The 26229-nt window shown below is 42.0% G+C and overlaps 1 protein-coding gene across 1 annotated transcript in view; it reads left to right on the forward strand.

The window, feature by feature from the left end:
• Positions 1 to 26229, forward strand: part of LOC103286268 (S-adenosyl-L-methionine-dependent tRNA 4-demethylwyosine synthase TYW1) — a 122270-nt gene that overhangs the window by 44276 nt on the left and 51765 nt on the right. The window contains exons 7-8 of the mRNA XM_028145385.2: positions 5801 to 5919; positions 9491 to 9600. Coding sequence (XP_028001186.2) covers positions 5801 to 5919; positions 9491 to 9600 — 229 coding nt within the window. The remainder of the gene's footprint in view (positions 1 to 5800; positions 5920 to 9490; positions 9601 to 26229) is intronic.

Genomic DNA, 26229 nt, shown 5'->3' on the forward strand with positions numbered 1-26229 from the left:
TTTGTGTTTTGTTGATTTTTTTTCTAGTGAAATTTTAAAATTTCTTCCTAGTTTTATTTTGTGTATATGATAGCTATTTTTCTTTGTGGTTACCATGGGGATTACATGTAACACCCTAAAGTTATAACATTTAACTTGAATTTATAGAAGTTTAACTTCAACAACATACAGAAACTCTGTTCTTTTATAGCGTTGTCACCATCCCTTTTGGTTGTTGGTGTCACAAAATTACTGAGCCCTAAAACATAAACTAATAATTTCTTTAAATGCATTAACCTCCTAAATTATGTTGAAAAGAAGATTGAACCAAAGTTATAGTAATGCAAACTTTTCACTAATTAAAAATATATGTTAGACTCTTAAATCATATAGAAAACAAAAAGTTCAGTTACAAACATTGTTATAATAATACCAGCTTTTATAATTGCCCATGTAATTTACCTTTTTTGAGCTCTTTATTTCTCTATATGCCTTTGGGGTACTGTCTAATGTTCATTTCTTCTTGAAGGACTTGAGCATTTCTTTCAGGGCCGGTCTAGTAGTCAGGAACTACCTCAACTTTTGTTTATCTGGGAATGTCTTGATTTCTCCCTCACTTTTGAAGGACAGCTTTGCCAGATATAGATTTCTTGGTTGATAGTTTTTTTCACTTAGCATTCAGTATATTGGTCCATTGTATTCTGGCTTCCAAAGTTTCTGATGATAAATTTGTAGATAATTTTATAATTTGTAGATGGTCCCTTGTACTAGTATATGATGATTCGTTTTGTTCTCGCCACTTTCAAGATTTGATCTTCGTTGTTGTCTTTTGAAAATTTGATTATAATGTGTCTTGGTGTGGGTCTCTTTGAGTTCATCATACTTGGTGTTTGTTAAGCCTCTTGGATATTTATATTCATGTCTATTATCAAAGATGGGAAATTTTTAGCCATTATTTCTTTATATATTCTCTCTGCCTCTTTCTCTCTTCTCCTTCCAGGACACTCGTGATGCACATGTTGTTCCACTTGATGATGTCCCTCAGGTTAGATGAGCTCTCTGCTTTTCTTCATTCTTTTTTATTTCTGCTCTTCAGCCTTGATAATTTCCACGGTCTTATCTTCATGTTATGGATTCTTGTGTGAACTCAAATAGGCCTTTGAATCCCTCTAGTGAATTTTTAATTTAAATTATTATTCTTTTCTACTCCAGAATTTCTTTGTTTTTTTCTTAAGGCTTTTTCATCTCTTTATTGATATTTTCATTTTGTTCACACATCATTTTCTTGACTTTTTCCACATCTTCTTTTAATTCTTTGAGCATCTTGAGAACAGTTTTTTTTTTTTTTTAAGTCTGTCTATTATATCTGCCATAAAGTATTTTTCAGGGACAAATTCTGTTGAATTTTGATTTTCCTTTGATGGGCCATGTTTTTCTGTGTTTTTGTATGTATTATGATTTTATTGTTTTTGAACATTGGACAGTTGAATCTAGTAATGTGGTAACTCCCAGAGTTTTTGTTTTTTGTTATTTTTTTGTTTTATTTTTGTAGACTGTTTCTGTACTGAGGATCAGGCTGAGTTGTAAACCTAATGTCATCTTAAGTTTTATTCTGAGCCTTTCCTTAGGCATGTACAGTCACTTTTAATTTTTTCCCAAATATGTAGTTGTTTTTGAATGTTCTAGTCTTCATATATATATATATATATATGTGTGTGTGTGTGTGTGTATATATATATATATATATATATATATATATATATATATATATATATATATATATATTATTGAGCTCAGAGAGGAAGGGAGAGGGAGAGACAGAAACATCAATGATGAGAGAGACCCATCGATTGGTTGCCTCCTGCATGCCTCCTATTGGAGATTGAGTCTGCAACCCGGGCATGTGCCCTTGACCGGAATCAAACCCGGGACTCTTCATTCTGCAGGCCAACGCTTCATCCACTGAGCCAAACCAGCTAGGGCAGAATGTTCTAGTCTTTAATGTGTAGCTCCTGAAAGGAGAAAACAACAAATGAAGGGCAATTAAGAAGAGGGAGTGTCCCTTTAAATCTCCTGGAAGTCACGTCAGCTGGAGGGGGAGTGCTTACAAAAATGGGAGGAGGTGCAACATCTGCCCACCTCTTTGTCTGCACCTCTATGTTTAGAAGCAGCAATCAGGAATCAGAGTGCAGATCCCCAATATTGGAGGACAGGGTCATTTTTACCTACCTTAGCTCCCACAAGCTGTGTGCAAGCTGTTCCAGGAAGAGTGCACAGCTGCCTGCCCTGTGTCTGGTGGTGGTGTATGGGTAGCTCCTACTGTGCTAAGAGCTATACTTGACAGAAATGAACCATCCAAGCCTTCCCCTGAAAGTTGGCAAGCCTTCAACAGATCCCAGAGTTTCAAACAGTGTAATTGTCTAGGTGGAGAACAGATTCATGGTGCTTCTTGCTCCTCCATCTTCCCCAAATCGTGTGTGTGTGTGTGTGTGTGTGTGTGTGTGTGTGTGTGTGTGTGTGTGTGTTTAAACAGTTTGGAATTTATTTTGCACTATAGTATGAAAAAAGTACCTAAGACAAGGGTGAGCAAACTTTTTCTTAAAGGGCCAGATAGTGACTCTTTTAAGCTTGTGGGTCATATGACCTGTGCTGCAGCTTCTCAGCTCTGCCATTGTAGCACAAAAGCAGCCATAGACAATAAACAAACAAACAAACAAACAAATAAATAAATGCAGTGACACTATCTCAAGAAGCTTTATTTACAGTAACAGACAGTGGACTGGATTTGATGCATAGGCTGTATGGAGTTTATCGACCTCTGCACTGAGCTCTTCATCCCTGTCAAAAATTGAAGAGTCTGAAATTTTACTGTACTTGAAAGCTAACGAGTTAGCCTGCCACAGTTTCATGGATAGTGGCAGAGGATAAGGACAGTTTGTTACTCATACTAATAGCAGTAGCCAGAATATCATCATTTTCTCTGGTTCTTGAGCCCTAGTTCCAATAAAGCAGCACTGTGGGGACCAGATAACATCTATACGTACGTTATAGGAGCGGACCCCCCACACTTAGGGAATATGAATCTTTTATAATTGGGAATAATTCGGCTTGGCTTTTCCCTTTGAGAGACACATTTTTATTATACTGGACAGTAGGCATAGCTATCATTTTGCTGCAGAAAGAGACACTATCTTCCAAGGCTATTCACTGTACAAACCCTTTTGAAGAGAGAGTCTAGAATAAAGACAGTCAGTGCCTCTTCTCTCAAGACATTCAAAGAGACCCATCGAACATTGTATGCCTCCATCCTTCTCCCTGTACCTCTGTTTCCAAATTGATGTGCACAGAGCCTGCCTTGTGGTATCTTGCCTTCATTCACTGTGGCTCTGCAAGGCTACAGTTGTATTTTCTCAGGCTCTTATTTACCTCAAGGATAAGAATTCATTGATTATTGAATCTGAGGCTATCTATATTTTTTTCTTCTCGATTCTTAACATGAATTCTATGCATGTGTTGCTCTCCAGTCTTTTCCTTTTCTACCTTGATCCTCCACTAATTTTCAGATGTGGGAGAACTTCCTTTGAAAATGTAATGTCTGAGGACTTCTGGTTTGGACAAGATGGCATCAACTCTTTACTTCCTGCTCCTTCCTAAGACGCACAATTCTAAACCATGAAAAACACAAAAGGGATCCAAACAAGAACTCTGAAAGGCGGTTAGAGGAAGCCTGGCTGGTTTGGGACCCAGGACAGAGGGACAACAGCAGCAGGATGTCTTACATCTCCCACCTAAAGAAGAAGGCAACTCTAACCCCAATGTCCTGATCCTCGATCTTGCAACAGATGGCCACCAGGGAGGCTCATTCTTCCCCAGTATAGAATGGGAATCTCTTCGACAAGATCAGGGGAGACCAGCACCACTGGGAAAGGGGTTCGATTGGGAGCCCCCCTAACAATAAGCAGTTGGACAAGTACTCTCCTTTCCTGCTAGACATGCAGTTCCCAGCTCCTGCCAAAAGATATCAGGGTAGCCAAGTGAAAGTGAAATGATAGAGATCCCTCCCCACCACCCTATCCTTGTAACAAGTGACCTGGCCGGAGAAATGCTCTGCTTTCCTGCTGGGCCTGAGGCTTCCTTCCTTCACTGAGGGATAACATGGCGACTGGAGGCTGTATCTTATTCACCATGTACACAGTATGCTTGGGTATATTCACTACTCAGTAAACAATGAAAATATGCACGTCTTCAACTGTTTCTCCATTGGCATGATAGTGGAAATTACTCAGTGTTTGGGATTTGTTGGACTTTCAGTTTTCAGTGCTATTTACAAGACTTGAATGTTTTCTTTGCCTTCTTGAATATTTTATTGGAAATTTTGAGGAGTTTGTAAACACTATTATTCTGAACAATATTTTTCTTCCTTCACTCCTTTTTTTGCTCTTAATGCAAGTACATTTGACCCTTGAACAACATGGAGGTTGTTCCCCAACCCTGACAGTCAAAAACCTGCGTGCAACTTTTGACTTCCCCAAAACTTAAACTACTAATAGCCTATTATTAACTGGAAGCCTTACCAATAACACAGTCAATTAACACATATATTGTATGTTATATGTATTATATACTGTATTCTCACCACAAAATAAGCTAGAGAAAATCAAATGTTATTAAGAAAATTATAAGGAAGAGAAAGCACATATGCAATATTTATTGAAAAAAAAATTTCTCATCTAAGTGAACCTGCACATTTCAAACCTGTTTTGTTCAAGGGTCAACTGTATTGAGATAGAGGGGGAAGTCCTTTTATCAGGACAAAAAAGTAAAAGACTTCCTAATCAACTGACATAGTAATCAAGCTGATAGATTTTATATATAATTTTCTTTCATTGTGAACAGCATTATAATATTAGTACACTGACATGTGAAATGTAATGTGTATACACAAACATATGTATAAAGACTACCTAATTGTGTTTGTTGTTGCTGTTGTTAATACCATGATATTTCATTTACTTAGGCTTAAATTCTCATTTATCTTAGATGACTTCCTCTGTTTCGCCCCTCTGATCGGGAATGCCAGTGGTTGTACCTCTTTAGTACCCTATTCCTCTCCTCCATTGATATTATGGGCTGTCATTAGGACTTCTCTTGCGTAAACTCCTCACAAATTTCCCTTTTACTGAAATCAAGCCAATCTTACTCAGAGCTTTCGGACAAATCTTTCTTATGATACCTTATAAAGCTTGATATCTTGCAGTATTTCATCAGATTACCCTTTCTTACTGTTGTGGTTTTACCACTCACGTATTAAACAGTGGTGTTGTTTTTTTAAAAATCTACTTGTTATACATGTGGCTTGTCTCCTCAACAGTTTCAATATGTTCAAATTCTACTGTTCAGTTGACATGGAATATGCTCCCGGATGGATTCCCTTACCCACCCTTCTTTATTCAAAGCAGAGATACTCTTTCATATGACCGGCTTCTGCATTTTCTGGAGTCTGTGTTATCTATCCCTTTGCATTCAGTATTTTTGAACTGATAATATTTGAGACAGTTGGATGGATTTGAAAAATAAAAGTATAAATGATCCTTTCTATAGAGCTTTCAGAGTTAATGAATCTTAGGTTTATTTCACTGAGTTTTAGAAAATGCAAATCATTATCAGAACACTATAATACTATAGTGTTAATGTTATGCATCGTGCAGATGCTATTAGGACTATTTATGGTTATAAAACACATGGTTTCCTAAAAATGATGCCTTGGTGTTTCTGTGATTTGAGGATTTTATTTAAATTATCATTTTTTTTTTTCTTACAGTCAATGCTCCGAGGAAGAGGAGGTTGCTATAAACATACATTCTATGGTATTGAAAGCCATCGTTGCATGGAAACCACCCCGAGCTTAGCATGTGCAAATAAATGTGTCTTCTGTTGGCGGTAAGTAAAAATAAATGGCCATGGTGGCCAAATATATAATGATCTGTAATAATCAATTTCTGCCCAACACGGCGCTCAAATGTACCTAAAGCTTTGATGTTCCTGTAATTAATCCCTTTTCCATTCCTAATATTATATATTAATGCATATGTTTGTTTTTCTTGACCAGTTTATCAGGGGCTTGTCAAGTTTTTTAGTCTTTTTGAATAACTTGATTTTAGCTTTGTGTATTCTCTTCATTATACTTTTACTTTTTTGTTTACTAATCTACTAACTATAGTTTTTGTTTCTCTGTTCTTATTCTAACTTAAATTGGACCATTAACTCAGTAATATTCAATCTTCTATAAGTCTTTAATTGTAAATTTCCCTCTAAGTATTCTTTAGCTACACTCCATCGATTTTGATTAGTTAATTATTCAATTGTAAATATTTTTTGATTATATTTTTAATGGTCATATATTAAAATAGCCATAAATTCTATTCTTTGTTACTGTTTGTTTTATCATTATTTTGTAGTCCTTATTTAGTGGTCCTCTTTACCCATAGTAATGTTTGTTGCCTTAAAATGTGTGTTTTCTGATTGTAATATAACTCTATTAGATTTCTTTTTTGTTATTAACAATTGCCAGATCTTTTTTCTTTCTTTATGCAACGTCAACCTTTATGTGTCTGTATATTTTAGTCGTGTTTCTTATAAACAAGTGTTTGGCTGGATCAGTTTTAAAAAAGCAACTTTATTGAAGTTTTATTTACATACAACCAAATGCACCTATTTAAAATATACATCTCAATGAATGTTGGTAAATGTGTATACCTGTGTGACTGTGACTATAATCAAGACATAGAACATTTTCATTATCCCTGGAATTCCCTTGTGCCCCACTTCTAGTCATTTTCTGATTTGTTTTTTGACGATATATATTACTGTGCTTTTTATACTAGTATAGACTATATAAAAATGAATCATTCAGTATGCAGTTGTATGTCTGTTATTTTTCCTCAGTAAAATATTTTTGAGATTCATCCATGTTTTTAGGTTTATCAGTAGTTCGTTTCTTTTTGTTGTATGGTTTAGCACCATTTGTTTATCTGTGCACCTCTAGTTGAGTACTATTTGAGTTGTTTCAAGGTTTTGACTAAATTATGAATAAAGCTTCTGTGGACATTAGTTTTTTGTAGACAGATATTTTCATTTCTCTTGGTTAAACACCTGTGCATAGAATTGCTGGATTTTTAAAAGTCAGTTTGGACAATCTGTCTTTTAACTGGTGTTGTTTAGTTGGTCTTACAGTGATGTTTTTTTTTCTTTTATTGATTAAGGTATTACATATTTGTCCTTATCCCCCCATTGCCCCCTCCAACCCCCCCCCACTCATGCCTTCACCCCCCCTGGTGTTAGTGTCCTGCATGTTGCTTACCTTTTCTATTAGAGTTTTTAACATATTCATCGTAGTTTAAAAAAATTTCCTGTCAGATAGTGCCAACACTTATATCAAATGAGTTTGGTTTTGCTCAACTGGCATGGCTCAGTGGTTGAGCGTTGACCTATGAACAAGGAGGTCACGGTTCAATTCCAGGTCAGGGCACATGCCTGGATTGCAGGCTCAATCCTAAGGGGAGGCAGCTGATCAATGATTCCCTCTCATCATTGCTGTTTCTATCTCTCTCCCCCTCTCCCTTCCTCTCTGAAATCAATTAAAAATACATAGCATATCTAATAAAAGAGTAATATGCAAATTAACCATCACTCTGCTATACCCACAAGCCACGCCCACTAGCCAATCAGGAGTGAATATGCAAATAAACCCAACCAAGATGGCTACAGCCACAGAGAGCAGGAGGGAGGCTTGGGTTTCCCAGGCAATGGAGGAAACCAAGCTTTCCGCCTGCCCTTGCCAGCCTAGGCCTCCACTCAAGGCTACAAAGTTTCAACTATAGAAGGTAAACAAATCCAAACAGAAATGGCAGCAGCCACGGAGCTGGAAAGAGCGGGAGGCTAGGGTTGCCCCTGGCAATGGAGGAAGCCAAGCTTTCCACACACCCTGGCCTGCCCAGGCCTTCGCTTAAGGCTACAAAGTTTCAATTATAGAAGATACATAAACCCCAACAGAAATGGCTGCTGCCACAGAGCAAGCAGAAGGCTTGGCTGCACTCCAGGCTACAAAGTTTCAATTGTAGAAGATAAACCCCAGATACCAGGGCCTCCGCTTGGGTCACCAGGGCGCGTGGCCGGCCTGAAAACCACCACAGGCCCCTCGACCAAGCCGTCCCACGCCCCAAGGGAACCCCCACCCTGATCCGGGACACCCTTCAGGGAAAACCAGCCGGCCCCCACCCGTGCACCAGGCCTCTATCCTATCTAATAAAAGAGAAATATGCTGATTGACCATCACTCCAACACACAAGATTGCTGCCCCCATGTGGTCAAAGATCCTGCCCCCATGTGGACACAAGGTGGCCAGCAGGGGAGGGCAGTTGGGGGGGACCCAGGCCTGCAGTGGAGAGCAGTTGGTGGGGACCAGGCCTGAAGGGGAGGGCAGTTAGGGGCAAACAGGCTGGCAGGGGAACAGTTAGACATCAATCAGGCTGGCAGGGGGATGGTTAGGGGGTGATCAGGCTGGCAGGCAGAAGCGGTTAGGGGCAATCAAGAAGGCAGGCAGGCAAGCAGTTGGGAGCCAGCAGTCCTGGATTGTGAGAGGGATGTCCGACTGCCCGTCCAGTGGGATCTGGCCTAAATGGGCAGTCGGACATCTCTCGAGGGGTCCCAGATTGGAGAGGGTGCAGGCTGGGCTGAGGGACACTGCCCCCCCATGCACGAATTTCATGCACCGGGCCTCTAGTATGTAAATAAAGAGTTTGGTTTTGTTGACGCTTTCTATTGGAAGTGTATTGTTTTTCTTGCCTTTTTGTATACCTTATAAGTTTTTGTTTCAAGTGAGACACTTTGTTTAGTGCATTGGAGACTGAGGTAAATGTTTTCTGTAGTTTGAAGTTGGCCCGCATTTTCTTTCTGCTAGGCCTTTCTTCTTGGAGTTTGAGTTAATTTAATCAAGATTTTGGGAATGAATTAAGGTTTGATGTTTCTGTGAATACCATCAGTGTATCACTGCCTTAAATTTCCTTTAGGGTTACTTTGTATATAGCATGGAGGTTGGTCTGCCAGAGGTTTTTTTTCCAATATCTGATCCTTCCTAAGCTCTAGGTCTTCCCATCGCAATGCCTCTCAGGAAGGGTCTGTCACTATGATCTTACAACTATTCTGGCAATATTCTACTGTTATTAGATGCTTGTTAACCTGGTAGTGGGTGGCTGGGAGAGAGGGGTGCACATTTGATATTGTTATGGTTAAACCTCAGTCTCAGCCAGGCACTTCTCTAGCCATCGCTCTCTTCTAGGTGTCATGACTTAAATTCATTTCTAATTAAATAAGAAAATACAGCTATAAACAGCCAAGTATTTAGGGGGAAATCAACCCTGATTTTATGATTTTATTAACTACTTCATCATAGTAGATGAGTAGTTGAGATCTTATTACAGAGTACTTTAGAACTTTTGCCTCTTTTTCCTAGGCACCACACCAATCCAGTGGGCACTGAATGGCGGTGGAAGATGGACCAGCCTGAAGTGATCTTAAAGGAAGCCATTGAAAACCATCAGAACATGATCAAGCAGTTTAAAGGTATTTATTTTTTCCTGTAGGAAGAAATGCTAATAGCCTGAATTAAATTGGCAGAGGAATTGCTTCTTTGGTAGGATTTTGTCCCTTTTGGCAAATTTTCATATGATAAGTGCAGGTTTTATAGAAATATTATATACATTGGCCCTTTTTAGTTTTTACTGATGAGTTTTATGTCCCATGTGATGGAAGAACTAAAAAACTTAATTTTAAGCTTAGCAATTTATAATATGGTGCCTCAGCCTGCACGTTTTGCCTGGGAATGTATCATTGTCCTCTCTGAAAACTTTTGCTTTGTTTTGTTTTGTTGATCACAAAGCAACCTATGAGTGAACTGAAAATTTTAGATCATGGAAAAATTCTCCCCCGCCCCATTTTTTTATTAAGGTATTACATGTGTACATATCTTCCCATTGCCCCCACCCTCACCCCACTCCCATACATGCCCTCACCCACCAGTGTCTTGCGTCCATTGGTTATGCTTATATGCATGCATTCAAGTCCTTTGGTTGATCTCTGGAAAAATTCTTAAGTAATGTCAGTTAGATGGTATTCAGAAAGCATTTTTTATTAAATGTCTTATAAAAAAGGAGGGATAAATGTTTCCTCCACATGACCCATAATAATGTAGTAAAATTCTGCTACTCAGTTTCTAGAATTTCCTGATTTTGTTTTGCCTTATCTTAAAGGTATTTGACTTTACTGGAGATTACTGGTTCTCAAGCTTTAGTGAGCATCAGAATCATCTGGGGTGCTTGTTAAAACACAGATTCCTGGTCTCCATCCCCAGAGAATGATTCAGTAAGTCTGAGGTGAGGACCTGGAATACACATTTCTGACAGGTGATGCTGTGGTTGAACTGGGGATCACACTTTGAGACCCACTGCTGTAGATAGGTGAATGTATGAAGTGATGGTTTTATAAAGGCAGCTATGTATGATGAATTGAAATTTGTTAGGCTCTCTTTTAAATAAATCTCTGTGCTTCTGTCTCCACCTACCACTTGTAAGTCCTTATCTCTGATATTCTTTCCTTTCATATGCAACAATAAAAAATTAATTCCAACCAAGGTTATTTTGATGTGGGCACTCTTGTGGTACTAACATCATATTTATAAACCCCAGTAATTAGTGTTTTTAAGATGAAGGGATTCTTTTATGCAAAGAAATTTGTTCTGTCAGTTCACTGCTTCTTGAGATTATAGTGCTTCTGAAGTGTGTTTTTCCCAATACCACCAAGCAGTTCTCAGTAGACACTGACTAGCTGTGCTGCAATTTAATTCAATTCTGACACTATCTGGGGATAGCATTGTTCCCCACAGGTTAAGGCTTCAGTCCGACAAAACTGCCCCCACTTCAGACGCCAGTTGCAAGTCCAGGTTGTTACCTGTATTTCTGACTGACTGACTGACTGACTGGCTGTAAGTGGGAAGTTTCCAAAACCTCCTCCTCAGATTCAGTTAGTTTGTTAGAGAGGCTCACATAAGAACTCAGCATAACATTTACAGTAAGTCCTCATTGCAATAAGTTGTCGATAAGTTCTTCGAAACGGTGCCTTTATGTGAAACAGTGTATAATGAAACGAGTTTTACCATAGACCAACTGAAATAAGCAAGAGTTTAGTTCCTATGGCATATTTCTAGTCACAAAAACATCACCAAACTTCTTTAAAAAAAATATTTTTATTGATTTCAGAGGATAGAAAGATAGAAACAACAATGATCAGAATCATTGATTAGCTGTGTCCTGCATGCCCCCCACTGGGAATTGAACCTGCAATTGTGGCATGTGCCCTTAATGGGAATTGAACTGTGACTTCATGGTTCATAGGTTGACTGTCAACCACTGAGCCTCACTGACCAGGCACCAAAATTCTGAATAAAAAAATCAAAACATTTTTATTATTAAACATTGAAATAAATGTGAATTATACATATATTTAGAAAAGATTAATAAAAACAAGTGAGATAATTATTTTCCAACCTGCTTATTCCTGTTCAAAGTCATGAGTGTCTGGAGCCTCTCCTAGCAGTTCAGGGCACATGGTGGGAATCAATCCTGGACAGAATGCCCTTCCATCACAGGGCCACTTGTTATTGGACCTAGAAAAGATGTTAATGGACAGCCCCCTGAGTCAGAGGGAGAGGGATGTCCTCTCCTCAATTCTTGTCAGTCTGGTAAGAAAGACTTTAGACGAGTGACAGATAATAACATTGTAGCAAAGCAAGCGAATTTATTAATGAAGCAAGGCAAGCAAATTTATTAAAAATACTAGTGGCCCAGTGCACGAAATTCGTGCACGGTGGTGGGGGGTGTCCCTCAGTCCGGCCTGCACCCTCTCCAATATGGGACCCCTCAGGGGATGTCTGACTGCTCACAATCCGGGATCGCTGGCTTCTAAATCAGAGTGACAGCAGGTCTTTCTTTATTTTGATTTCTTTAATTTTTTTAGGGCAAAAGTCTATGATTTGTAATTAAAACTGAAAAACTGTCAGGGACAGGAATGACAGAGGACCCATCCTAGGTGGGGAATGGGAACATTGTTGACACAGGTGTCAGAATTCAAATGGGGTCTGTGGATTGAACCTTAATACCATTTGAATGGCGATTTCCTTACGTGGTTGGGTGGAGAATTGTTGTGTAGGAGTGTCTGCTTTTGGGAAATACACAGGGGAGTATCCAGGCATCCTGTCATGTGTAGAGCATGTGCTCAAACAGCTCAGAAAAAGACTAGGGGAAATGGGCATATATGTGTATAAATGCACACACTCACACACAGTCTAACTTTACTATTTTCGACTCCACCTTTGTGCACCTGCCTACTTGCTAAGATCCGTAACTCCAGAATCAAGGCTTGCAGAGCTTCCTTGGCCATTGGGCCACAGCCAGGGTGCAGGAACCCTGCAGACAGACCCACGGACACAGTCTCAGCTGAGGTTCAACAGGTGCCACTGTTTTCTTGTTTTTGCTTCAGTATGTGAACTGGGGTCTGTTTTGCAACGGGTTCCATTGGGGCTTTGGCATTTCTGTGCTTCTTGGTGGCATCTGGCTGTGTAGGATGGCCAAGCTGGCGCTCCAGTGGCTGCCGGTTCCCTGAGCCTGAGAAGACTGTGCGGTAAAATACGGAGAAAAAATTACGTCATAAGCAAGTTTAGGCTGCCCGTTTCAACCTTAAGGGATCAACAGCATCCATCACATATGGTGTCCTTTCAACGGAAACACAGAGAGCGCTGCCCCGAGCATGCACGGGGCCAGCTCACCGGGGCCCACAGACCAGCAGCGATGGCCTTTGTGGGTGATGTCATGAAGTTGTGATGCTGAGGCGACGCCATGGGTGAGTCCGGCTGCCAAGGCCACGTCCTGGCCCACATCCAGGCCTACGCCACACAGTGAAGCCTGTGGTCGGGTACTGATAGGTGGCTCAGGGAACAGATTAGCCATTTTGATACCGCTACAGTTTCTCTATGCACATTTAAACCATCCGTGTTCTTCTGGAAAGAAGGGCTTTTTCTCCCATTCTGGATGGCTATGTTCCCCTGGTGGCACCTTGAGGACCTGGGGCCTACCTGGCACCCCAGCCTCGCTGCCCCCGTGGGCTGCTGCCCTAACAGCTCTGTACCTCTGCGGCGCTCCGTGCAGCTTGCTGGCACCGTCTAGTGTGGTCCGTCCACCTACATGCCCCCCCGAGGCCACCTGGCCACATGTGCTTGGGCCACTCCCACTCAGACTGCTTTCCCTGCACCTGGCGGTGGGGTGGGCCCAGTGCGCCTGCGCAGAGCTCCCATTCGGACTCCGCTTTCCTGTGCCTGATGGTTGGCTCAGTGCGCCTGCGCGGAGCTCCTGCCCGGACTCTGCTTTCCTGGGCCTGACGGTTGGCCCAGTGCACCTGCGCAGAGCTCCGGCATGGATGGGTCGTCCGTCTGGTTGTGACGGCCCTAGTCTATTATTAGTATAGATACTTGCCATGTAGCACCAGGGGCCCACTTAGCTAATCTGAGCATGCACCCGGGGGTGATTCATGGAGTTTTATATCCATCTTCTCATAGGTTTCAAGGTTCCTCTGGTGGATATCTTGGGTAGCAGGTTAGGTTTCAAAATCCCTTTTCCTTTGTTGTGACTTTTCTTGGGATGTTTGTACATAAACCTGGTCATCTTGTTTGGCATGTCCTAGATGGCTAACTTCTTGTTCAGTGGGTGAGATAAAATTCCCCCTTTTTCCTTTTCCTTTCCCCCCAGGGTGATTGAAGTTATATATTCTCTGGTTAGGGAGGAGAGGGAGAGGTATTAACCATTTGCTCTCATGTGTCCATGGCTGGGGAAGATAAGGTCTTGTGATTCACAAGTTGGCTGCAAGGTGTCTAAACTGTGTGTCCTTTTTTTATTTTCTTGTTTCAGTTTCTCTATCCCACTTGCCCAGGAACTTTCCTAGCTTCTTACTCTCCTGTCACATATTCACACACAACCACACTGACTCAGACTAGGACAATGTAGACATGCCAATTCACCTACCATATACAGTACATATTTGGGATGTGGGAGGAAATCGGAGTACCCAGAGTAAATTCATACTGACATGGGCTGCATGTGTAAACTCCACATGACAGTAGCCTCAGCTGGGAATCAAGTTTTTTTCTCTCATCAATGTTATAACAAAAGGACGTTGAATGAAACTATGTTATCCAAGAACCTGCTGTAATTATGTTTATTGTAAGGGATATTATAGAGGACTAGAGGCCCCAACTTCCCTCCTCTGCTGGCCTGCTCACCCCTAACTGCCCTCCCCTGCAGGCTTGATTGCCCCCAACTGCCCTCTCTTGCAGGCCTGGTCCCTCCCAACTTCCCTCCCCTGCTGGCCTGAATGTCATGCACTGGGACAGGGGGGTCCCTCAGTCTGGCCTGTGCCCTCTCGGAGTCTGGGAGCCCTTGAGGGATGTCCGACTGATGGCTTAGGAAGTTGGCCTAAGCTGGCCCTTGGACATCCTTAGAGCTGCCGTGAAGGCAAGAGAGGCTCCCACCACTGCCGCGGCACTCGCCAGCCATGAGCCCGGCTTCTGGCTGAGCATCGCTCCCCTGGTGGGAGCGCACTGACCACCAGGGGGAAGCTCCTGCATTGAGTGTCTGCCCCCTGGTGATCAGTGTGCGTCATAGTGACTGGTTGTTCCGCTGTTCGGTTGATTTGCATATTATTCTTTTACTAGAGGTCCAATGCATGAAATTCGTGCAAGGGGCTCGGCCCTCGCAGTCCCGGCTGCCTTGGCTGGCCCTCACAGCCTCTCACAGCCCTGGCTTGCCCTCACAGCCCCAGCTTCATTTGGAAGGATGTCCAGACAGTTGTTCTGGTCTAATTAGCATATTAGCTCTTTATTATATAGAACTAGAGGCCCAGTGCATGAAATTTGTGCACGGGGTGGGGGGTGTGTCCCTCAGCCCAGGCTGCACCCTCTCCAATCTGGGACCCCTCGGGAGATGTCTGACTGCCTGTTTAGGCCCGATCCCCCCGGGAGTGGGCCCACTGGGATCGGGTCTAAACAGGCAGTCGGACATCCCTCTCACAATCCAGGACTGCTGGCTCCCAACTGCTTACCTGCCTGCCTTCCTGATTGCTCCTAACCGCTTCTGCCTGCCAGCCTTATCACACCTTAATCACTCCCCTGCCAGCCTGATTGATGCCTAACTGCTCCTCTGCCAGCCTGTTTGCCCCTAACTGCCCTCCCCTGTAGGCCTGGTCACCCCTAACTGCCCTTCCCTGCAGGCCTGCTCCCCCCCCAACTGCTCTCTCCTGCAGGCCTGGGTCCCCTGCAACTGCCCTTCCCTGCAGGCCCGGTCACCCCCAACTTCCCTTCTCTGCCAGCCTGGTCACCCCTAACTGCCCTCCTCTGCAGGTTGATCGCCCCCAACTGCCCTCCCCTGCTGGCCATCTTGTGGTGGCAATCTTGTGTCCACATGGGGGAAGGATCTTTGACCCCATGGGGGCAGCAATCTTATGTGTTGAAGTAATGGTCAATCTGCATATTACTCTTTTATTAGATAGGATAGAGGCCTGATGCATGGGTGGGGGCCAGCTGGTTTGCCCTCAAGGGTGTCCCAGATCAGGGTGGGGGTTCCCTTGGGGCGTGGGCAGCCTGGTTGAGGGGCCTGTGGTGGTTTGCAGGCTGGCCACGCCCCCTGGCGACCCAAGTGGAGACCCTGGTATCTGGGCTTTATTTATCTTCTATAATTGAAACTTTGTAGCCTTAAGCGGAGGCCTGGGCTGGCCAGGGCTGCAGAAACTTGGCTTCCTCGATTGCCGGGGGCAACCCTAGCCTCCTGCTCTCTGCAGCTCTGTGGCTGCCGCCATTTCTGTTGGAATTTATCTTGTATAATTGAAACTTTGTAGCCTTGAGTGGAGGCCTGGGCCAGCCAGGGTGTGTGGAAAGCTTGGCTTCCTCCATTGCCAGGGAAACCCAAACCTCCCTCCTCCTCTCTGTGGCAGCAGCCATCTTGGTTGGGGTTAATTTGCATACTTGCTCTGATCGGCTGGTGGGCGTGGCTTGTAGGTGTAGTGGTTAATTTGGTTAATTTGCATATTACTCTTTTATTAGGTAGGATTATATAGGACTAGAGGCCCGGTGCCCTCTCGTAGTCTGGGAACCCTTGGGGGATGTTCATCTGCTGGGGAGCAGGCCTAAGCTGGCAGTTGGACATCCCCTGAGGAGTCCTTAGCACTGCTGCAGAGGCACAGGAGGCTCATGCCACTGCCACTGCACTTGCCAGCTGTGAGCTCGGTTTTTGGCTGAGTGGCACTCCCACTGTGGGAGCACACTAATCACCATGGGGCAGCTCCTGTGTTGAGCGTCTGCCCCCTGGTGGTCAGTGCATGTCATGGCGACTGGTCGTTCCACTGTTTGGTCGATTTGCATATTAGTTTTTTATTATATAAGACTAGAGGCCTGGTGCACAAAATTTGTGCATGGTGGGGGGGTCCCTAAGCCTGGCCTGCACCCTCTCCAATCTGCGACCCCTCGGGGGATCCCCCACTGCCTCTTGCAATCCAGGACCGCTGGCTCCTAATCACTCACCTGCCTACCTGCCTGATCGCTCCTAGCTGCTCCCCTACCAGCCTGTTCGCCCTAACTGCTCCCCTGCTGGCCTGATTGCCCCTAATGGCTCTGCCTTGCCCTGTACCGAGGACCCAGGATTTTCTCCTCTGGCTGGTTGCAGGCACCCAGGACCCAGGCCAGCTTCGCCCAGGCTGGTCACAGTTGCAAGGGACCGTGGGCAGGCGGCTTTGCCCGGGCCGTAGCCGTAGGCGCCTGGGACCATGGGGCGGGCAGTTTGTCCCTCTCTTGGGTTGCAGGCGTAGGCGCAGCCGTTGGCACCTGGGACCGTGGGGCGAGCGGCTTGTTCCTCTCCCGGGCCACAGGTGTAAATGTATCTGCTGGTGCCCAGGACTGCAGGGCAGGCGGCTTGTTCCTCTTCGGGGCCACAGGCACAGCCACTGGTGCCTGGGACTGCGGGGACCATGAGGCGTGTGGATTGTCCCTTTCCCGGGCCACAGGCGCAGGCACAGCTGCTGGTGCCCGGGACCATGGGGCGGGCAGCTTGTCCCTCTCCTGGGCCACAGCCTGGTTGTCCCCATTCCTCTCTCGTGAGCTCATTTGTGCCTGGCTGGTCCCCATTCCTCTCTCCCCAGCGTTGAGTGTCTGAGCCATTAAGGTGTAATGGCATGAGGGTGTGACAACCATTTGCATATTAGCTCTTTATTATATAGGATAGTACTTCTTATCATTGTTCTTATTTCTTATGAGAAATTGAGGGAAGTAATGCAAATAGTGATTTAAGATCAGTAATAATGTATAGTCAATTATTATACCTTTACTCTTTATTTTTAATTTTTCCACTTTATTGATTTTTAGAGAGAGAGGAAGGGAGAGTGATAGAGATAGACACATCGATGAGGGAGAGAGAAACATCCTGCACGGTTCCTACTGGGAATCAAGCATGAAACTTGGGCATGTTCCCTGACTGGGAATCACACAAGTGACCAGGCTAAAATTAATTTATTTTAAAAATTGAATTTATTGGGGTGACATTGGTTAATAAAACTATATAATTTCAGGTATACAATTCTATAATAAATATGAATTTTCTGGGGAAAGTTTATCTGTGATATAATTTTGTACATCTTCAAAGATGTTAATAAATGTTTTAATATTTCATCTTGATTTTTTAATCTCAACAACTTTTTAAAAACATTACTTTCTCTTATTTGGATAAAGTAGTGTCTTTTATCAGTCTTTGGGAAAGTTAAATGAAACTACTAGTAAGTCTCCACATCTGGAGTTTGAATAGCTTTTCTTAGACCAGTGAGGGGCAACCTTTTGAGCTTGGTGTGACAAACTTCACCAAAAAACTGAGCATAACTCGGGTAGTGTGTCACTTTGAGGAAAAAAACATTATTTCGCAAATGTTTCATCCTCAGGAGCAGCAAATGTTTTATCCTTGGCATGCGGCCGCCTTAGTGGCCGCGTGTCATCGGAAATGGCTATGCGTGTCAGTGCTGACACGTGTGTCATAGGTTCGCCATCACTGTCTTAGACTATTGTTGACTTAGATAATAGTATTGTTGCTCTTCAAATAAACTGTATACTTTTAAATAAATTTTAAGGCAAAGTTGTGTTTTCCTTTGGATAATGTATTGTCAGAATTCTCCAGAGAAACAGAGTCAACAGAATCTTGTGTTGGTGGGTGTTTGTGTAGATAGAGAGAGAGAGATTGATGGGGAGATTGATTTAAGGAATTTGCTCACATGATTGTCCAGGGAAAAAAAAATGTGGTGGTATATACTAGCAGGTTGGGGACCTTGGAAAGAGTTGCAGTTTGAATCTAAAGGCTGTCTCCTGGCAGTATTCCTTCTTGCTTAAGGGAGGTCAGCCGTTGTTCTGTCAAGGTTTTCAACAGATTGGATGAAGTTTATCCACATTGTGAAGGGCCTCTGCTTTACTCAGAGTTCCCTGACTTAAATGTTAATCTCATCCAAAAGTCACCTTCACAGAAACATCCAGAATAAAGTTTAACTAAATATCTGGGTATCATGGTCCAGCTAATTTGCCTGCTTCTGTTTTTATTGATAGAGAGGAAGGGAGAGGGAGGGAGAGAGAGAGAGAGAAACATCTATGGGCTGCCTCCTGAACTCCCCCTACTGGGGATCGAGCCCACAACCTGGGCATGTTCCCTGATCAGGAATTGAATCAGTAACCTCTTGGTACATGGGATGACACTCAATCACTGAGCCACACATTGGTCTGGCTCCTGCCCTTTTTTTCTCGAGAATGAACTTTCACCTAAACTCTAAGGGTCCCCACCAGACTTGCAACCCAGGAGAGCAGCAGGCATCATCAGCTTGGCCCAGATTTACCCCCAAACCTGTGTCCAAGGCCCTCTTTTCTCTGACTTTTCATTGAGTTAACGTCAGCCCAGCCTTGGCTCACTCCTGTCACTGTGACTATTACTTCCCAGCTGACCACAGCCCCGTCTTGGCTCACTTCCCTTCCTATAACATTTCTAGGGAGCCAAAGCAGCCCCATTTAGGCTCTCACCTGTCGCTTGTTCTATCCTAAGCCCTTCTTCAGTTTCACTGTCTCCAGCTTTAATAAACATACTCTCAAAATCACCTGGACTCTTATTGCAAAATCTTTCCTGCATGAAGTCAGGAACCCAATACTATAGGCCAGCTTAGGCAGACCCGCTCAGGGCCAGGGCCTTTTGTGGTGACATTTAAAGAGCTAATTGAACCCTTAAACAATGGGATGCTGACTGAGGATGTATGTTTTCTGGACATCTGAGAATCTTCCTAAATGAATTATGTCCCAGGCAGTTTGTGTGGGGAGAAAGCAGCCCTGAGGAGTAGACATTCATTTTTCCATTCTGAGATGTCCTTGACACAGAATGACAATCTAAGTTTTGATAGTAATTCTTCTGACAGGAACACTTTTGCAAATGCACTTTAAATGGAAATAAGTAATGAATAATTCATGAGGCAGACTTATTCACATTATAGCATGTGTTAGGTGAGCTCAGTGTGCACATGCTCTTTGTTATGTTGACCCTGAGAATGAATGTGCCTGTTAAAAAGGACTCTTAATGTTTAATTTGTCTCAAATTTATAAACAGAGACTATAGTCATAGCTTATCAGAGGCCTCTTATGCTCTTTGCACCTATGAAAAAAGCTACACTACGCTGCCTACCTTCTGTACCATGTTCCTGGACCTTTTAAATAAGTTCCTTGGCTCATAAATCAACCAATGAGCTGAAGAACTGCCCCAGCCAATTGGGGCTTTGCCACTAAATCTTCATTTCCATCTTTACCAACCAATCAGAGTGGCTCTTTTCCAACCAAGAAAATGCTGTTTGGATTGGTCAAACTGTGGATTTAGTGTTATTTGCATAGAAATGGTCCAATCAGGGACCAGGGTGTGGGCAGTCTTCTCTATATAAGCCAGCTTCACCTCTACCTCAACAGAGCATACTTTGTTACCATCAAAGACTATTTCACCAGCCAAAGCTGTAATACTGGAGCTGGTGTTGTAACGCCAGAGCCACTTTGACTGCTATTTCATGTCTGAGCTGTCTCACAACAGAGTTGTTTCACAATTGAGCTGTTTTCACTGAATAAAATCTTCCCCCTCACCCCACTCCAACGTAAGGTCTCCTTTGACAGTGAATTGGTGGTGATGACCTTCAGTTGACTGTTGTCTGACTAACTTGTTAGGGAGCCTTATCCTATGCAGAAAGGTGTATCTCATTAGTAACCTTGTGCTTACTTTAATCAGTAGACACCTCAAATGGTTTGTCTTCAAGTTCACATGGCCTAAGAAACGAGTTTTCAAAAATATATTGTCTTGCCCTGGCTGGTTGGCTTAGTTGGCTGGAGCATCATCCTATACACCAAAATTTGTGGGTTTGATTCCCTGTCAGGGGACATACCCAGGTTGTGGGTTCGATCCCTGTTCGGGGCACATACGGGAGGCACCAATCAGTGTTTCTCTCTCTCCCTTCCTCTCTATTAAAAAATATGGTCTTGAAGGGGGATGACAGATATAGGATTTTTGGATTGTCAAGAGAAAGAATAGAGAGTATGTCTATGGCCAAATGAATCCTGAATAGCAGTTAGAATCTCTAAGGGGGAAATTTTATAACTTCAGTCTATCAATGGTTATAGTCTGAAATTCTCTTTTTTATGAACTTGAATTCCTCCTGCAGTCAGTGAAATCTCTGTGTTCTATCTTTCTTTCATATCTAGGGGACAGGGTATAAATAGAACAGGTCACCCTCATTTCTGGATAGTCAGCCTCAGACTGAGGATGATGAGGCTCATGTAAGTCACTCTACCTCTTCTGAATCCAATACCCCTTTGGGTGCAGCTCTGACATGCATCCTACTTTTCAACTCTAAAGGTGCAGAAATGTAAGCCTAGATCTAATTTCAGCTCCTGGTGGAGAGTCTGTTCTCTGTCTTCTCCAAATCTGAACTCAATAGAGATTGGCCTGGAGAAGTGGCTCATCTCATTACTCACAGATGCCCTGCAGGAAACTAGTTCCCCTTTGTGTTCTTCCAAACCCGTATTAAAATTTCCTTATTAGAGCCCCAGTACTATACCCTGTGTCCCCTTGTGGCTTAAAAAGCTAAAACAAACAAAAAAATAAAAAAAAGGAAAAGTATTTTTGGTTTCCTTGGTTGAAACTTGGGATACATTTTCCTATAGAAAAGATATTTGAATTTGATTAGGTGAGATTGAAATAGATTTATTAGTACTATAGTTCAGGTATATAACACAGTAATTTGATATTTGGAGGTTTGAACAATTAACTTAATCTTTAGTAATGAATTTCATGTTGAAACAGAAAGGCTTAGCTGAGACCGGTTTGGCTCAGTGGATAGAGCGTCGGCCTGCGGACTGAAGGGTCCCAGGTTCGATTCCGGTCAAGGGCATGTGCCTTGGTTGCGGGCTCATCCCCAGTTGGGGTTGTGCAGGAGGCGGCTGATCGATGTTTCTCTGTCATCGATGTTTCTAACTCTCTATCTCTCTCTCTTCCTCTCTGTAAAAAATCAATAAAATATATTAAAAAAAAAAAAAGAAACAGAAAGGCTTAGAACAGAATTTCTTTAAATTGGAAATTACAGGTAATTCTCAAAAGCTTAAAGCGATTTTCTTCTTAGTTTGTTATATTCTGGGTTTCTTCACTTGAGTTTCTCTTTAGAGGTCCACTCTTAACTCATTAACACTTTCCCCTACTCTGGCATGGAGTCCTTTGTTTCATAGGGTGCTTTCCCACCCCCAGGATGAACACCTGCTCTCTCCCCTGCATCTGGTCCAGTCATTTTATTATCTTATTTTTGTGAGGATGATACTTGTGGGTATTGTTGCCTCTGAGTTTCCAGCTTTAGCTGAGTGGCCAGCCTTGAACAGACTTTGAAGATATTTTGATGTTTTAAATGCTTCCTTTTGTGCTTCTGTTCTCATTTCTGAGGGCAATCAGTCTTTTCAGTTATTTCATGGGATCATTAAACCATCTTTCTTTTCATGACCTTTATTAGCTTTCACTTTATACATATGCAGAATTAACTTTATATTGATTACAAATGGGTCAGATTTTAGTGCAACTCAGCATCTTTTTATAATGCTGCCTGCCCCATCCCACCCTCACCACCAAATATTAGAGAATGGGGCTGGGTTTCTTTTTTTTTTTTAATCCTCACCAGAGGATATTTTCCATCAATTTTTAGGGAGATTAGAAGAGAGAGGGAAAGAGAGAAACATTGATGTGAGAGAAACACATTGATTGGTTGCCTCCTGTAGGAGGGAGGGGCCTACAACTGAGGTACATGCCCTTGACTGGAATTGAACCCGGGACCCTTTGGTCTGAAGGCCAACACTCTTATTTACTGAGCTAAACCATTAGGGGCTGGGGCTGGGGCTGGGGCTGGGTTTCGGTTTCTTTAGCTCAGTTTCCCATCAGTTCAACAGACATCGCATGAATGAACCCTTATTAGAATGGCCTCAGTGCTGAAGGTGAAAGATGAAAAGACATCATTTGTTGCTAGATGTTTTTATCTATAGTTTAAGCTGAAAGTGAAGTAAGGCAAAAATAAAAGATCTCCAAAAAGTTTTCACAAAGGAGGTATGCTGAAGTACACATCCAAAAGAAGTGTGGAGGCGGGGAAGAGAACACTGCCTGCTAATTGTTTTCTAAAGCTTATTTATGAAACACCTCACAGTGGCAGTTGCTATGGCAAACATATAGTATATGATGTTCAGCCAGGAGGGTTTCTTAGGAGATCTTTGGTCAGGAACTGTGTTGTTATAAAAAGAAAGTAGGGAATATTTTTTAAAAATTGGTTCAATCTTTAAAAATAGGAATATTCATATGTCAATTATAACTCAACTAGAGGCCCAATGCACGAGATTCGTGCAAGAATGGGCCTTCCTTCTTCTGGCTGCTGGCACTGCCTTTGCTCCGGCCTGGAGCCACCTTTTCGTCTTCCTACGCTGCCCAGAGGCCTGGAGCAGCTGGGGTGGTGTAGAACACCTGTGTCATCGCCATGTTGGTGCCTGTGTATGCATATTAACCCACCATCTTTGTTGGGTTAATTTGCATACTCACTCCTGATTGGCTGGTGTGCGTCATGAAGGTATGGTCAATTTGCATCTTACTCTTTTATTAGTGTAGATAAAAAATACATAAGAAAGTATTCAGAACAAATATTTATTATTAACCACCCCCCCCATAAGAAATAGACATACTCTATGCTTAATATATCATGTTTATTTCTGTGTTATGTAGCTTATTGCTATAACATTAGAATGAAATGCCTGGAATCTGAAGTTACTACTTTGGAATCTTTCAGTGAAATGAGGATGCGGTATGCTTCATAGTTGATCTGATGACTAGTGATTGTCCAGGATCATGTGGCTGTTCAGGTTAAGAGAAAGGCCAGAAAACATACTTCAGAAAAAAACAATAAAAATAAATCAGAATAACAAAGCAGGGTTTAGTTGTGAAAGGGATATAGTATAGGGAAGCAAGAGAACAGATTGTGCTAGAGAGAGATACAGAAAGACCCAGACAGACAGTGAGGAATAGATTCCTAATGAAATGTAATGTCTACTGTTCCCTGGACTGTCTTCCTGCTCCAGGACTTCTTTCCATTAGAAATTTAGAGGATGTCTTATTTTCTGACACATTTCTTTGAGGACAGTGAAGGAAGGCATGAAGTTGAGTCCCCCAGGACCTTGTTTTTGAGAGGAACACTGGAATAGCTTCTGGCATTCAGCACAAAATAGCATTGTGCTTTTTGAATGAGAGAATCAAGGCTTTATTCTCAAGGCCTTACTTTTGAAAAAATTAGCTTCCTCCCCCTCTGTGCATGATAAGACCTTTTCAGTAAAAAGAAAACGGGAAGTTGTTAAATCCCAGAATTATTACTTTAAAAAGTTTACCCACAAGGTTTTTTAAAAATGAAATTATCTATGTTTTTGTTTAATCTGCTTAATGTGAATATTTCATCAATTGATTCTTTTAAAATTATTAGGGTGATATTTGTTAATAACATTATATAAGTTTCAAGTGTACAATTCCGTAATACATCATCTGTATATTCTATTGTGTGCTCACTACCCAAAATCTAGTCTCCTTTATCACCATGTTTGACTTATTTCCCTTATCATGATACTGTCAAGATCTCCCACATTGTCCCAAATGTCAGCATTTCATCCTTTCTTTTTTTTTCCCTGGGTTCTCTATTCTATTCCATTGATCTATATGTCTGGCATCCTTTCTTAAAGCTGAGTCATATTCCATTGTATATATCTTTATCCAGTATTTATGATTTTTCCATGTCTTAGATACCATGAATAATACTGCAATGAACATAGGGTTACATGTATCTGAATGAATACATGTTTTCAAATTTTCCAGTTATATACCCAGAAGAACAGATTGCTGGGTAATATTGGTAGTTAGATATATTCTTAATATTTGAGGAACCTCCATACTCTTTTCTGTAGTGGCTGTAACATTTTACGCTCTCATCAGCAGTGTATGAGGGCTCCTTTTTCTCCACATCCTCTCTAATACTTATTTCTTGTCTTATTGGTAACAACCATTCTAACAGATGTGAGTTAATATCTCATTGTGGTTTTGATTTATGTTTTCTTTATAGCTAGTGAAGTTGACCATGTTTTCATATATTTGTTGGGCATTTGAGAAAAGTGTCTGTTTTAAATCCTCTGCCCATTTTTAAAATTGGATTGTTTGGTTTTTTTATTGTTGAGTTGGTTGAGTTCTTTATATAATTTGGATATTCTCTAGTCCCTAAAGGGAAGTATTATTTGCAAATATTTTCTCCTATTTAGTTGGTTGCCTTTTTGTTTTATTGATGGTTTCTTTTGTTTTGTTGATGGTTTCTTTTGCAGAAGCTTTTAGGTTTGATATAGTTCCATTTATTTATTTTCACTTTTATTTTTCTGCCTTTGGTGTCAAATTTCTATATCCTCTTTGAGACCAAGGTCCATAAGTTTAGTACCTTTATTTTCTTTTTTAATATATTTTATTGATTTTTTACAGAGAGGAAGAGAGAGGGATAGAGAGCTAGAAACATCGATGAGAGAGAAACATCGATCAGCTGCCTCCTGCACACCCCCTACTGGGGATGTGCCTGCAACCAAGGTACATGCCCTTGACCGGAATCGAACCCGGGACCCTTGAGTCCGCAGGCCGACGCTCTATCCACTGAGCCAAACCGGTTTCGGCATATTTTCTTCTATTTATTGTTTTAGGTTTTTGATTCATTTTGAGTTAATTTTTGTGTATGATGTCAAATAAAAGTCTAGTTTCATTCTTTTGAATGTGGCTTTCTAATTTTCCCACCATTTATTGAAGAGGCTTTATTTTTTTCCATTGTATGTTTTTGACTTCTTTATAAAAAATCAGTTGCCCATAAATATGGGCATATTTCTGGGCTCTAGGTTCTGTCTCATTGGTCTGTTTTTCTACTGTTTTGATTATTGCAACTTTGTCGTATAATTTGAAGTCAGGGAGTCTGATGCCTCCAGCTTTGTCGCTCCCTCCCCACCTCTTCTCCCCCGCACCCCCAAGATTGCTTTGGCTATCCAGTCAGTGTTTTTTGTGATTCCATACATATTTTATGATTTTGTTGTTGTATATCTTTTAATAATACAATTGGGATTTTTTATGGGGAATGCTTAAATATGTAGATTGTTTTAGCTAATATGGCCATTTAAACAATGTTAATTCTTCCAAATCGTGAACATGGAATATCTTCCCATTTCTTTGTGTCTTCTTCAATCCCCCCCCTACTCTCCCCCACCAACAATGTCTTATAGTTTTTCAGTGTACAGGTCCTTTACTCTCTTTGTTTAGTTTATTCCTAGGCATTTTTGTTAAAAGTGTAAATGGGATTGTTGTCTTTATTTTCCTTTCTGATATTTGTTGTTGGTATATAAGAACACAATGGATTTGGTATATTGATTTTGCATTCTGCAACTTTACTGTATTTGTTTATCATTTCTAGTAGTCTTTTGGTGGAGTCCTTAGGGTTTTCTATATGAAGAATCATGTCATCTTGTAGAAG

Source organism: Eptesicus fuscus, chromosome 4 (genome assembly GCF_027574615.1).
Source record: "Eptesicus fuscus isolate TK198812 chromosome 4, DD_ASM_mEF_20220401, whole genome shotgun sequence".
In the NCBI taxonomy this organism is placed as follows: Eukaryota; Metazoa; Chordata; class Mammalia; order Chiroptera; family Vespertilionidae; genus Eptesicus; species Eptesicus fuscus.